Raw genomic sequence first — 15,718 nt, forward strand, 5'->3', positions numbered from 1 at the left:
CCCCGCGGCCTGGCTCGGGGACGGAGGAGGGAGGGCGTGCGCCGGCGCGACACGGCCCGGGGGCGGGAGGTGGGCCCGCAGCCCGGCTCGAGGTGTGCGGGGCCGCGCGGGGAGGGCAGCGCGGGATCGGCGGGCGGCGCGGGGCCGAGCCCGGACGGGGAGGCCTCGGTCCTCCCTCGTCCCCCCGCCGCGGCCCACCCTCCGCGGGGCGCCGTGCGCAGAGGTGCGGGCTCAGCCGGCCGCTTGGCCCGGCCCTGCCCTGCTCCTCCTCGGCCCGGTCCGCACTCTCGCCCTCGGGGGCCGTGCGCACTTGTAACCCGCCGGTGGCGGACGCGCTGCTCTGCAGCCTCTGCTCCCTGCTCAGGGGGGCGTTTCCCAGAGGCAAGCGAGCTGCGGTGCTGCAGCCTAGGGACGGTTCTTAGGGAGATGTGCAGGTTGTGGGGGGGCGGTGAAGAGAAAAATTTAAAAAGAGGGAAGAGGGGGTCGTGAAATCTGCAGGCTGCGCCGGCTTCAGCTCAAGTGTCCTAATCACTGCTTCTTTAGCTGGAGAGGATGAGCTGGGACCCGGAGGTCCTGCGTCCCTCACACCAGTATTTATCTCCAGCTGCCCAGTGTTCGGTGTTTCCCCGTGCCAGACATCTTTTTGATTTTGAGGAAAGGCTATTACCCTGTTGGCACGGTTTTTTGTTGAACAACCAGTTTTGGTGCTTTCTAGAAAGCACCTTCTTGTAGGGGGATCAGAAATATGTTTTAACTGTTTTTCTACCAAGTATGTTTTGTAGGATTGCAGGGGGAATTCTTTGTGTGTGTGCGTGTGTGTCTCTTTAAAGACAGTTAAAATCTGTACAAAATAATGGGTTTCATGATGACATGAATATTACTGTGCCTTGCCTCTCCTTGCTTGTCTCCGCTCTGCTCAAATTGTCCCCCGTGTTTCACATCATTCATATATATATATAGAAATCAGATTCTACATATGAGAAAATAATTTTATTATTTCAGTATTTCATGAAATTTCTTTTAGTGTACACAGTGGGCTTTAGAGTTTTTCATACAAATGCGTCATTGTGTTTTGCTCATATTCAGTCCCCCACCAGTTACCTCCCACTCACCGAAATAGTCCCCCTCTGCCTTCATGCAGTGTGTGTGTTTTAAATTTATACTGTACACGAGAGAGAGAGAACAAGATTTGCTTTTCTGAGTCTGGCTAATTTTGTTTTACTTGATCCCAAGTTCAATTCATTTTCATGCAAAATGATGTAGTTTGATTCTTTGTGGACGAGTAAAACTCCATTGTGTATATATAGCACATTTTCTTTACCCGCATCTCTTGATGAGTGTCGAGGCTGTGATGTTCTCGATGAGTGTCTGTATCTTGGATGCTGCAGCAATACATATGGACGTGCAGTTGTCCCTGCGGTTCGCTGACCTCTGTCCCTTCAGGTAGATACCATTGAGGATCTTTGCTCTTGTGACTGATTTCTTCAGCGGCTGCACCCCAGCTACATGGACACCACTAACCCCGACCACAGCATTATCAGTTTTTGTTGTCAAGGCTGCTTTTCCTCACCTAGTGAAATGGACCGTCAGTGTAGTTTAAATTTGCGTTTTCCTGATGGTTAACAATGTTGAATGCATTCAACACATTTATTGACCATTTGCATTTCTTCTTTTGAGGACAGCATGCAATTAATTTGCCCATTTGTTGATTGGCTGGTGTGTGTGTGTGTGTGTTTCAGTTTTGGAGTTCTGGGCGCTAGAGAGATGATTCAGTGGTTAGCAGCACTTCTTGCTCTCGCAGAGGACCTGCGTTGGGTTCCCTGACCCACATGGTCGCTCACAATGTCTCCAGTTCTGGCCTTCTGACGCCCTCTGCTGGCCTCTTTGGGCACACATGCAGTTCAATTCATATATGGAGAGAAAACACTCAAACATACTATAAAAATAATTAAGTCTTTAATTTTAGAGTTCTTTACTAGATATTTTTAGTATTAATTAATATTAATTATTATTATTTCTAGATAGTAATTTCTTATCATAATGTATATTTGATGAAGATTTTCTCCCATTCCGTAGGTGTCTTTTCACTGCTGATTGTTTTCTTTGCTTGCTGTGTAGATGTATTTCAATTTTATGTAATCCTATTTGCCAATCAATGCAATTATTTCCTCAGTTTTTGGAGCCCTTTTCAGAAAGTCCTTGCCTTTCAGAGTGGCAAGGCTTACATTAACCTGTTAGTGATCTACACATATCTTTTTTTTTTTTTTTTGTATAGGGTGAGAGGAGATCTAGTTACCTGGGTCTCCATGGGAATATACAGTTTCCTCAGCCCCATTTGTGGAACTTTGGTGCCAATGTACGTTTGCCAGGAAGTAGGAGGCTACAACTGTACGTTGATTTATGAGTCCCTATTGTACTCAGTTGGTTTGTGTGCTGTTTCCAGTATCATGTTAGTGTCATGAGGGCGCCTTAATATGAGTATTGCAATGACACATCTTTGTTCGTTCTGCCAACGATTGGTCTGGCTATTCGTGATCTTTTGTACTTCATATAAGTGTTTGAATTTTTCCTACTTCTCTGAAGTATGTTGAGACTTTGGCTAGAACTGCATTGAATCTGTAGATTGCTTTCAGTAACATAGCAATAATCACTCTCTGCCAATCTGTGATCATGGGAAGTCTTTCCATCTTCTTGTATTTTCTTCAGTGTTTCAAAGTTTTCATTATAAAGGTCTTTTTACCTCCTTGGTTAGGTTTATTCTTAGGTATTTTATTTTTTAGTTTTGAAGCATTGTGAATGTTTCCCCCCCTTTGCAAGTTTACTATTGTTATGTAGAAAAGCTACTGACTCTGTATGTTGATTTTATGTACTACTTTGTTGAGAGTACTTATCAGGTATAAGAGTTTTCTGCTAGAAATTTTCAAGTAAATGATGTTGCTTACCAATAGGGATTTTATAATTCTTCCTTTCCCATTTGTAACTTTTTCTTTTTGTTTTCTTACTACTCTAGTTAAGACTTTAAACACTATGTTGAATGAGAGCAGAGAGGATGGATGACCTTTTCTCATTCCCGATTTTAGAGAAATTGTTCTCAACTTCCCTTCACTTTAATGTTAATTATATGCTCTGTCTATTCTTATTTCTTAGAGCTTTTTTACATAAATGGACGTTGAGCTTTATCTAAAGTGTTTTATGCATTGTTGAGGCAATCGTATGATTTCTGGTGTTAAGTTTATCTGCTGTATTACACTTACTGGCTTGTGTATGTTGAACCATCCTTGCATTTCTGGGATAAAATCAACTTGGTCATTTTCTTAATGTGCTGGTTTAGTTTGCAAACATTTTATTGAGAAAATAAGAATTTATGTTTGTCAGGGAAATTGGTGCATAGTTTTCTTTGTATTTTTATTTAGTTTTGGAATCAGTATTACTAGCTTTATAGAATGAATTTGGGAGTGTTCCTTCCTTTTCCATTTCATGGAGCAGTTTGAGGAGCATTGGCATATTAGATCCCCTCTCCCCCCACTTTTGGTTTTTTGAAACATAGTTTTTCTGTGTAGCACTGTCCTAGAACTAGTGCTGTAGACTAGGCTGGCCTCAGACTCACAGAGACCCACCTACCTCTGTATTCTGAGTGATGGGATTGAAGGCCACCACTACCCAGCTTGTATATTAGCCCTTTAAAGATTTGGGAAAATTCAGAAGTAAATCTGTTCATTCTTGGATTCTTCTTTTTTTTGTAAGACTCTTTATTACTGTTTAAATCTCAGTGATCACTGTGGATCTTTTACAATTGCTTATATCCTCTTCATTTTATCTTGGTAAGTCATCTGTCTGTCCCCAGGAGTTTATCCATTTTGTCTAGATTTTCAAGTCTTTTGGAGTTGAAATTTTTAAAGCATTCTGTAATGATCCTGTGGATTTCTCTATCTACTATAATATATGTCTTTCATCTCTAATTTTATTAATTTGAGTTCTTATCTATTTTGTGTCTGTTAGTATTTGTCTTATGAAATTGAAAGTCCCAATACTTGGTTAGGGGCTTACTGTATTCACTGTATTGTTTTGTCATCTTCATGCTGTGGCCTTCTTTATCTCTTAGACTAATTTTGGCTTGTATTCTACTTTATCCTATATAAGAATATTCACACTAGCTTGTTTATGACTTCTATTTACTTAGTATATTAAGTGTGCTGTGAGTTCTTGGACATCGTAGTCATACTTACATATTTTTTCTCCTCTTATTGTCTGAATTACTTAGTCCTTGTCTTCCTTACCTGATATTCTTCCATATTCTTATTTTAGTCTATTGGCAACTCTTTCTACTTAAAACAAAACTTGACTGAAATTTTATTTCTAGAATTTCCTTTTTTAAAGCTTTATTTTTTTGTTATTTTAATTTTATGTGTATGAGCATTTTCTCTCTGTGTGTATATATATATATGCATTATATATGTGCCTGGTGCCCATGGAGGTCATCAGATCCCCTTGAACTGGAATTACAAATGGTGAGCAACCATGTAGATGCTGGGAATAGAACTTGGGCCCTTTGTAAGAACAGCAAGCGCTTTTAACCACTGAGCCATTACCAGCCCCACATTTTTAACATTTCTTTTTTTTTTTTTTCTCAAAATCTCAGTTTCATTGCTGATTGGTTCAACTCTTGAGTCTAAGTATCTTTTGTAGGTCTTTAAATTCTCCAGAAGAGATAGAGATGGGGTGAGTGTATGCCCTTATAGAACTGGATTTCACTCCCACAGGCCTATGGGATTCTAAGTCCTTAAAACACACACACACACACACACACACACACACACACACACACACACCCAAAACAAAAATCAAAGCAAAAAAACCACAAACCAACAACAACAACAGCAACAAAAAAACAAAACAAAACCACAGCCTACTGCACAGAGCTGTATTCCCAATATGCCCGCTTAGATGAGCCAAAACTGAAATAAAGAGCTTCAGCATAGTCATTTTCTTTTTACAGTGATACAATGTATATTTTATTTTTCAAAAAGCTGGTCATAATTCACTAATAAGACCACAGTCATTTCATGATGAAGGTAATTATGGGTCCATATGGGATTAGGCACCTGTTCTTTTAACTTCCCAAACCACAACAAACAGGCCCTGCCTCTGTGGAATGCTTAAGCTCCTCTTTGCTGGTTGGTTCTCTTTTCTGTGGTTGTTATCAAAGATCCATTTCTGTGGTCTGTGCCCTTTTGTTATTTTACCTTTGCTTCTCAGGATGAAATTCCTCTTAGCTGTGAAAATAGAGCCTGCAGGTGTTCTATTTGAGGGCAGTAGAGAGAGTGTGAGGACACTTAAGAACTGAAGTGGAGGTTGAAGGTTAGTTTCTGGCACTGGTTATTATTTTTTTCTCTTTTCCCAATATGTATTTACTAATTCTGAAATGTGCATATGAATGTAATTTTAATACAATGCTTTATTATGTATAATGAGCTATATAATATATAGAATTTACTTTACAGTTTATCTGTGTATATGCACTTTTACAGTCTATATATTTAAATTAATTTTTTACTGGCCACTGATTTTAGTAACCATGAGGAACAAGATACCTTTTGCTTTTCCAGATGGGGAAGTGGAGCTGAAAAGTCAGTGCTTTAGCCTCAGACTACTTTTCCAACGGGTTTCCTTAAGAGAGCATAATGTTATAAGAAAACTTTACACACAAGAATGGTGGAAACACACATACAGAGACACAGACAGGCACACAGACAGACAGACACACACGTGCACACACACTTAGAAAAGATAAAACTTTTAAGTTACAACCAGAGATCAGTAGTGGAGGCAAAGCTGGGAAAACTCTGAGTATAAAAAGATCACTGAGCAAGACAAATAAACACTTCTGTAATTGAGAAATGTCACTATGCTGAAATCAAGAATGTTGTTCTTTTTGTGGTAACAGCACTGGCTATTTTGTTTTTCTTATCTTAAAGCCTGTAAAACAAATATGGCCTTGTTTTCTTCTTTTGGTAAAAAATCTGGAAGAGTAAATAACCTTTACCCGTTATACCCTGGGCTCAGTTTGCTTGAATTAGCTCCATCCTTTCCTGCTTAAATAAACTCCATGAACAGGGTGAGCTGGTGGGATGGTGTGTCCTTTGTGCTCAAAGCAAACCTGAGTTTAGCAGTATCAGCTTTTGAAGGTCAAGTACCATTTATGTAGAATCCTGATTTGCTCAGCACTGGGTCTTCTTGTCCTTGAGGGCAGCACTTGACTGGACAGGATTTCTAGCTTGAAAGACAAGGAGAGTAGTTGGGAGGAAATAAGAACAAGGATGCACAACATAGCAAACACAGCATTTCCTGGCCATCTTGATTCATTGTGATAAGTGTGTTCAGCCTGTATCTAACCAGGGTGAGCTCCTCCTTCATGTTCAGAGGTGCTTCTGGGGCCCTCTTTTTTTCTAAGTGGCCTGTGCAACTCACCATATAAGCAAAAACTAGGAATTAAATCTTTATATATACGTTTTTTCTTTGTTGTTCATTTTGTGAGGGTATGTGTGTGGTACATACTTGACATAGCACAGGAAGAAAGGTCAGAGGATAACTTGCTGGAGTTGGTTCTTTCTTTCCACCTAATGGGTGGGTCTCAGGGATCAAACTCAGGTGTCAGGCTTGGTGGCAAGTGTCTTTAGCCACTGACCCCATCTCTCTGACCCCAGGATTTCTAGCTTGAAAAACAAGGAGGATAGTTGGGAGGAAACAAGAACAAGGATGCATACACAGCCAACACAGCATTACCAGTAATGTTATCTGTAAAATGCCCTTTATCTGGAAAGCCATTGTCTGAGAACACAATGAATTACCATTCCAAAGTCTTGTCTCCCCGCATATCTTTAGCATCCGATTATCTGAGGGAGAGGAAGCAAGAGCTTCCCATTATTGCAGGGTTAGTCTTACCCCTCTGACCAGGTCTTTGGCCATGTTTCTGAGATTTTGAGTTTTCTCATTCTCCTCTCTGTGTAGCAGGGGGAGGCTTTGCATGGGTGACATCTAGATCGAAAGCTGATTCAGAATAAACCATTAGCAGTGTGTGTATTGGGCTACAAGTGGGTTCTTTTCCACAGAATGCAGTGCAAACATGGAATTATAATAGGCTGTAGTGAGCCTGTCACTTTGGTCACCCTTGGACCAATTCCTTCTCTGTCCATTGACATCCACCCTTCCTGGGATGGAACACACTTTGCTAATTTTTAGAGCCCATTTAAGCCTGAGCACACTGACAGGTAATAAGTGTGGCCACTGGGCTTTCTCTCCAATCATTCCTTTTTACTTGTTTTAAACTTATGTTTGATTTTTTGTTTTGAATCAGTTCTGATCCTCAGAGATATCTGATGGCTCTGGTTTGAACTAAGGGTATACACTGATAAGCTTTGCTAATGGGAACAGAACATAGGCCATGCTGGGCAGACCTGTGAGGATAGATGAATGGATATGGGAGCAAGCACTCAGACTGTAGCCCCTCAGTTCTCCTAGGAAGAAAAACGGGAAGTCAGTTTTGAGTTGTATCTGGATAGAGGAAGAGAAATTCAAGCAGGTAGGATAAGAGGCATCAGTAATGAGAGGGGGAAGATTCTAGATTAAAGGACCAGCTTTTTTTTTTTTTTTAAAGTATTGGTCAACATCAGGGTTTATACTATAAGCATAAATAGTAATAGTTTATCCTATGCCAGCCTGTGTGTAAACTATGGGCTCTGGAAATCAGCAAGGTGTGAACATAGCTTGTAGCCTGGTCCATGTCTAATTTTCTTGTTTGTCTTGCAATAGGGGCAGATACACACTTTTCTGTTTCATTGGGTTGGTTTTTGTAGGATTTGTATTTAACTTTGAAATTCATTATGTTTTTCTAGTCACTGCTACTCTTTGTATATATACCTTGTCTTTCCAAGCAATCCTGAGGACAGATTTTGGATTCAGACTTGCGCTTGTGCTTTTCAAGTAGGATTCCAACCCATGTAAGCCTGTTTCTTGATCTGTCAAATTGGAATAACTGTATATCTCCTTTATTGACTTTTTCCAGTTATATTCTGCAGAAAATGGCTGAGAAGGGTTTAGCATGGCGCTGTCAGGAGTCTGCAGCATAGTCTTCCTGTTGGCGTGCAGCTGCTTTGGATTACTCTGATGAAGGTAGTGAGCAGGAAAAAATGCCAGTCTGGCACATTCAGAGGCTCTGTGGAAATTGGAGTTCAGCCATCATTCATTAAGCCTTTTCTGTGACTCAGTGGATGTATTTAGGAAGGTGGTGCATTCACTTCCTAAAGCAGCAATAACAAGCTACCACAAACTGAGGGACTAAACCAAAGAGTAGTCTCTTATACTTCAGGGACATCCTCCCCATTGTGGACCTTTCATGAAGACCATTGCTTTGATTAGTTTGTTTTTTTTTCTTTTTTTCTTCCTCTTCTTTTTCATCCTCTTCCTCTTCCTCTTCTTCTTCGAGACAGGGCTTCTCTGTGTAGTCCTGGCTGTCTTGGAACTTATTCATTCTGTAGTCCAGGCTGGCCTCGAACTCAAAAGATCCACCTGCCTCTGCCTCCTGAGTGCTGGGATCAAAGGCATGCAGTGCCACCACCATTTGGCTTTAGTTTCGTTATTTTATTTTTAACTATGTGTGTGTGTGTGTGTGTGTATGTGTGTGTGTGTGTGTGTGTGTGTAGCTATGTGCGCATTAGTCCAGTGCCTGTGGAAATCAGAAGAGTGTGGGGTGCCCGATCTCCTGGAGCTAGAGTTCCAGGCTGTTGTGAGCCTTCCAATCTGTGTGTTCAGAAATGAGCTCAGGTCCTCTGGAAGAGCAGTATGAACCCTGGAACAGTCTCTCCCGCCCCATTTGGTTATTTCTTAAATGTTTTTATGAGGGGATACACACATGCACACACACACACACACACACACACACACACACACACCTACACCTTCTTAAGCTCTCTCACTTGTTCTCCTGATTGCTCTACAGATTGCTCTCCAATTTGCTTTATTCACTGTAATGACATATTTTGCCAGTTTTTTTTTACACCTCATATAGACTCACCTCTTATCTTAAAATATCTTAGTATTGTTCTGCTCCTAAGATGTACCACACTTTACATAAATTTCTCTGTGGAACTTTTGCATTTGAATGGCTTTTGCTCTCACAGAGAATCATACAGTGAATAAAGCATATTTGAAGAACAAATTTCCAACAACTGAAAGCTGTGTTCAAGTTTGGAAATTAAATGTTTTGTGACAGATGTTTTATCTGGCCACAGTGTAGGTGAGGACTGCCCCACTTTTGCCACACTCTTCATAAAATGGTTATGAAGATAAGTCTCCTTCCTCTAACCTGTTTCCAGTAAGGTTAAGTAATTTTGCTTCTGATGCTTCCTTCTAGATCTTAAGAATATTCTGATTAATTAATCAGTTAACTCTGTGCTGTGTGCAAGTGTGTGCGCAAGTGCGTATGGTGCACATGTGCGTGTGTCGGTGGAGGCCAGAGTCACCCTGGATGTCTTTAATCACTGCCTCATTGAGCCTGGGGCTCGCTGCCGAGCTGGACTTTCTAGTTAGTGAGCCCCAGGGTCCCAGGGCTAGGACTAGAGCACTGTGCTTTTCTGTCGGCTCTTTTCTGGAAGTGTCAGGGATATGAACTTAACTAGTCCTGCTTGTGTTGTAAGCACTCTGTTGACCAAGCCAGGGTTTATGTACCTATAAACAAATGCATATTCCTGTTTGTATTCAACATTTGTCTGCTTATTATTTATTAGTATTTATTTTATCAGAAAAGGGAGCATAATACAGTATTCTGTACCTGTTTTCTTCAAGTATAATTTGAAAATGATCCTCTATCAGCACATAGAGATCATGTAAAGTATTTTTTCTTTTTTTAAAAAAATAATTTATTTTATGTATATGAGTGTTCTATCTGCATGTACATTTTTAGATGGTTGTAAGCCACCATGTAGTTGCTGGGAATTGAACTCAGGACCTCTGGAAGAACAGACAGTGCTCTTACCATTGTGCTATCTCTCCAGCCCAGAAAGTATTTTTGTAAAAACTCTTGCATAGGTGTACACTTAAAGAAGCTAATCAAGAAGGAGGACCCTGGGTAAGATGCTCAATCTTCATTCAGAAAGGCAAATGCTTTTATTTTATGTGCATTAGTGTGAAGGTGTCAGAGCCCTTGGAATCAGCATTACAGACAGTTGTGAGCTGCCATGTGGGTGCCAGGAATTGAACATGGGTCCTTTAGAAGAACAGACAGTGCTCTTAACCACTGACAGTGGAGGGAATCATATGAAAGAAGGGGGAGTTAGTATGACCTGGAGAGGACAGGAGCTCCACAAAGACCAAATATATCTGGGCACAGGGGTCTTTTATGAGATTCTATCTCCAACCAAGGACCATGTATGGATATAACCTAGAACCCCTGCTCGGATGTAGCCCATGGTAGTTCAGTATCCAAGTGGGTTCCCTAGTAAGGAAAACAGGGACTGTTTCTGACATGAACTCAATGGCTGGCTCTTTGACACCCCCCCCCCAAGGGAGGAGCAGCCTTGCTAGGCCACAGAGGAGGACATGGCAGCCAGTCCTGAAGATACCTGATAAGCTAAGGTTAGATGGAAGGGGAAGAGGACCTCCCCTATCAGTGGATTTGGAAAGGGGAAGAGAGGAGATGAGGGAGGGAGGGTGGGATTGAGAGGGAATGAGGGCTCCTGCTACAGCTGGGATACAAAGTTAATAAACTGTAACTAATATTAAAAAAATAAAAACTTTAATTAAAAACAAAACAGAAAGGCAAACGGAAGAGGGAGAAAACAGGGAAGAGGTCAGGAGCCTACCACAGAGGGCCTCTGAAAGACTCTATCCAGCAGGGTATCAAAACATATGCTGAGACTCATAGCCAAACTTTGGGCAGAGTACAGCGAATCTTACGGAAGAAGGGGGAGACAGAAGGACCTGGAGGGGACAGGAGCTCCACGAGGAGAGCAACAGAACCAAAAAATCTGGGCACAGGGGTCTTTTGTGAGACTGATACTCCAAACAAGGACCATGCATGGAGATAACCTAGAACCCCTGCACAGATGTAGCCCATGGCAGCTCAGTGTCCAAGTGGGCTCCCTAGTAATGGGAACAGGGACTGTGTCTGACATGAACTTATGGGCTGGCTCTTTGATCACTTCCCTCTGAGGGGGAGCAGCCTTGCCAGGCCACAAAGGAGGACATTGAAGCCAGTCCTGATGAGACCTGATAAGATAGGGTCAGATGGAAGGGGAGAAGGACCTCACCCATCAGTGGACTGGGGGAGGGGCATAGGAGAAGTAAAGACTGATAGGTAAGTGATGTTTATTTTATTTTTTTCTATAAGTCAGTCTTGGAAACTCAGGGTGTTTGTGGACATTTCATAAAGATTGTCTTTAAAAAGCTCCTATAGGGCTGGGCATAGTGGTGCACCACTTTAATTCCAGCACTCAGGAGGCAGAGGCAGGTAGATCTTTGTGAGTTCAAGGCCAGCCTGGTCTGTAGAGTGAGTGCAGGACAGCCAGGGCTATACAGAGAAACCCTGTCTCAAAAAACAAAACACAACAACAAAAAACTCTTATAGGAATTACATGTGTATTTTTTACTAAATTCAGTATTTTGTTATTCTAGTTTTTATTTCTTTCAAAATCTGTTTCCTCAGGTGGGACAGATACAAGTTATTTTGGTCCTGTGTTAATTTCAGCTTGTAAACACCAAGTATTACAGCAGTGTCAAGTTAATTAACCTCCCTAGGAGTCTTGCTTCTCTTTTTCTCACATAGTGAGTTGTTCCATTAGTAAACTCCAAATTTTAATGAAAAAATGTATTTTGAAGTACTGCTTAGTCAAGGGACAAGAGTGAGTCAGTCTAAGGTGAGTCAAGTTCTAATCTGAGTATCAGGGGAAATATAAAATCTAAAAACTGACTGTATTGAAAATTCTGCACAGAAACAAGCCAAGTCCAGAAAAAAACAGTAAAATGTTAGGCTTTTTCCCCATCCTCTTTCAAGCAAGCAAGCAAGCAAGGAAGCAAACAAACAAATGCCCATATTGTATCATGAAATCATGTCAGAACATTTTCTTTATTTTTCTTTGCAGTGTGAACAGTGGTTTTATTGGGTTTCATTTTTGTTTTGCCAGTCATTGCTCATCTTTAAAGGGAATTAAGCAGGAAAGAAACTTAGTAGTTTGGGGAAGCTCTGGACTAGCAAACACATCTCTAGGTACAAAAAGAGCATGCTCTAGGAGATGTTTGTTCAGCACAACCTTTGACCTCCACACACACACTTTATATCAAACTCTGGTCCAGGGAGTTGTTCCAAGAGATCTTACCCCATGCTCACAGGTGTTACGTGTTCTATAGTAGGGCATGGTCAGAAAAAAGAATCATGATGCTCAAGATGGCAGCATGATGGTTCAGAGTTGAGAAATATCCAGCCATGTATGTTTTTTCATACATTGGTTGCATAGGGGTTGGAGACTAAATTTTCCACTGAGCAAACAATATTTTGATGTTGTACCTGGGCAACAGTTCTGTCCAGAACTATACTTCCCAGTAGGACTTTTTGCTATGATGGAGACAGTTTGTTTTTTTCAAAGAGTAGCCACTAGCCATCTAGCAATGGAGCATATAAGATGTGCTTAGGGTGACTGGAGAATGGGAATTTTGTGCTGGAGAGACTACCCAGACATTAAGAGTGCTTGCTGCTCTGGCAGAGGACCTGGGTTGGATTCCTAGCGCCCACATAGCAGCTCATACCTGTAATTCCATTTCTAGGGAATCCAGCACACTCATCACATATAAAAAATGGGTGCTTTGATTGTATTTTATCTAATTTGAATTAAATTGTCAGTATCCTTCCTCTGATATGGCCTATCCTGGGTAGGTCATGCTACATCTGTACCCTTTATAAAGTCTTGGCAGGAATGCCTTTCCATCCCCATCTTTATGGCATCATCATTTTACATTTTCTGCAATGTTCTCTACAAATAAAAACATTTGTATTGATTGGTGTAGGGAATGGAATTAAGATGTTGAAAGCATTTGTCATTGAAAGTGTGAGCAGAATATTTTGGAACAGGAAAACATAGGTTTGTACATTGTGAATGCTTCAGTCTTTGTAGGGGGATTAAAAAGACGATCTTACATGCATAACAGATATCTCCTGCTAAAACTCTCTGCCTGGTGACAGCAGCCAGCTGTAGAGTGGTGGCCTTTGAGGACTGTGCCTTTGCAGAGAGATGGATTTACTGATTGCTGGCTTGTTCTTGCTCACAGGACCCCTCGGGAATTTGCTGTGCTGCTGTGCAACAAATCCAATGCATTTTACAGCCTTGGGAAGTGGAACGAAGCTTTTCTTGCTGCCAAAGAGTGTCTCCAGTGGGACCCAACCTATGTGAAGGTACAGTAGGAGTGGCTGCTTCCTTCTTCTTTTGTCCTCTTAATTTGCTTGTTTATTTATTTTTTTGGTCTTTGTTTGTTTGTTTTGTTTTCTTGTCAAACTGGATATTCTAGAAATGCTTCTCCTTGAATGCACTTGCTTTTGAAGACAGAGGTCCATGGGCTGGGGGAGCCTTACCTCCAGAGGAGTTCAGAGATGGCGAGTGTTGAAACATGCTGCCTGGGGAGAGTAGAGCCTGACTCCCTGGTAGTTGGAGCTCAGTGAGAGGCTGGAGGAGCTCATTTAGACAGAGATAGACAAAGATTTTTGATTTGCAGGAGGTCTTTGCTATCAGCAAGCTTCATTTTAACAAAGCTTTATTTCAGATGGCAGTTCAATAGAAATCAAACTCTTTGAGGAAAGTATGGAAGTTCCAGGGGCCAGTAAGGCTGTTAACAAAGCTCAGTAAATGGTGTGTGTATATCTGTATTTCTTTCTTTCCCTCTTTCCCTCCCTCCCTTCCTTTCTTCCCTTCTTTTTCATATTTTTGTTAATTAATTTGTTTATTCAGTTTACATCTCAGTCTTAGGTCCCTCCCTCCTCTCCTCCCAGTCCCACCCTCCTGCATCCTCCTTCCCCTATTCCTTAGAATAGGGGAACTCTACCCCATCCACACACCCCAACTCATCTATTCACAGGAGGACTGAGTTCTCTTCTTTTCCTGTGGCTTGATAGGGCAATCCCATTGTAGGGAAGTGATTGGAAAGCAGGCAACATAGTCCATGTCAGAGATATGCCCTGTTCCCCTCACTAGTGGCCTCCATGAAGCTGTCCATCGGCTGCATATATGTAGAATCTAGGTCCAGTTCATGCAAGGTCCTTGGTTGGTGCGTCAGACTCCATAGGCCCCTCTGGGCCCTGGTTAGTTGGCTTTGTTGGTCTTCTTGTGGAGCTCTTGTCACCTCTAGGTACACTTATTCAACCCCACTCCACTTTTCCGCTCTTTCTTTCTTTTTTTTTTAGACAGTTTCACTATGTAGCCATGGCTGTCATAGGACTCAGTATGTAGATCAGATTAGCCTTGAACTCAGAGATCTGCCTGTCTGTGCCTTTTGTGTGCTGGAATTAAAGACATGCACTACTATGCCTGGTTTGGCAAGCACTAATTTGGTGCTTATTTAGTTGAAATGTCCAGAGTGCTCACCTTGTAAGGCAAGTTCATCATTGATGTTTCAGAACACACAAAAGGAGTGAGACATCATCTCAGACCTTGAGTAATTCATACTTAAACTAAGAGAAGAATAGCATAAAGGTGAAATATGAGGATTTAAGTAAAACAGCAGTCTGCAGCTATCTGATGCAGTAACTGAAGTGTTAAATTACTGGGTAATGGAGAAAGGCTTCTCCATAAAATAGGAAAACACCAAACATCAGTTTTCTGTCACATGTTCTGTTGTGCACTAGAGAGTCTAGCTGTCAGCTCAGGGTCCTCAACCATAAAATGAGAGGCTGTCTAGGGCTGTGAAAATTAAGGAGAGACTAAACAAAATTTTTGGACGCAGACACAATGGGAAGGTTGGGGCGGGGAGAGGCTGGAGCTGCACATGACTCAACTGCTAGGAGGGAGGCTTGGGTATCTTTCGTTATAAGGAGGCACTGACCCTTAGTACTTGCTAGGAAAGCACTCCTCCACTGAGCTAAGTTCTCAGCTTAGAGGATGAAGACTTTAGAAGCTACTGAGCTTGAAAATAGAAAACATTTCTGAGAATTCTTCTCAAGGGCATGCTGGGGGGGGAATAGTTAGGACCTGCATGCTTTCACAGAGTTCTGGCTGTGGCCTGAGGAAGTTCCGAAGATGCTTCCAATCTCCTTGTGTGCTCATTCCCAGCTCCTGACAGGTAAAGTGTATCAGAAAAACATGGCCCAGAGTATAATGTGGGAAGCCTGTGCCTAATGCTTGTTAGAAAGAAGCCCTTCTTGGGACTAGGGGGATGACTCAGTGGGAAAAGTGCTTGCTGAGCAAGCATGAGGACCTCAGTTTGGAGCCCTCAGTATGCACTTGCCTGTAACTTCAACGTTAGTTGGAGAGAGAGCTAGGTGACTCTTGAGGCCTGGCTGGCCAGCTGGTCAGTCCTGCTGAAGTGGTTCAGTGAGAAATCTTGTCTAAAAAAAGTAAGGTGGAGAGCAATAGGGGAAGACACCTGACATTGACTTCTGGCTTCCATACAGCGCTCTCTCTCTCTCTCTCTCTCATACACACACACACACACACACACACACACACACACACACACACACACA

General features: G+C 41.8%; 1 protein-coding gene across 1 annotated transcript in view; it reads left to right on the forward strand.

Annotated features, from left to right (window-relative positions):
- Positions 1–4,714: 4,714 nt before the first annotated feature.
- Positions 4,715–15,718, forward strand: part of Trank1 (tetratricopeptide repeat and ankyrin repeat containing 1) — a 67,121-nt gene continuing 56,117 nt past the window's right edge. Inside the window, exons 1-2 of the mRNA XM_055601541.1 lie at positions 4,715–4,719; positions 13,315–13,438. Of these exons, the coding sequence (XP_055457516.1) occupies positions 4,715–4,719; positions 13,315–13,438 (129 nt within the window). The remainder of the gene's footprint in view (positions 4,720–13,314; positions 13,439–15,718) is intronic.

Source organism: Psammomys obesus, unplaced genomic scaffold (genome assembly GCF_907164565.1).
Source record: "Psammomys obesus unplaced genomic scaffold, mPsaObe1.curated_primary_1811, whole genome shotgun sequence".
Taxonomy (NCBI): Eukaryota; Metazoa; Chordata; class Mammalia; order Rodentia; family Muridae; genus Psammomys; species Psammomys obesus.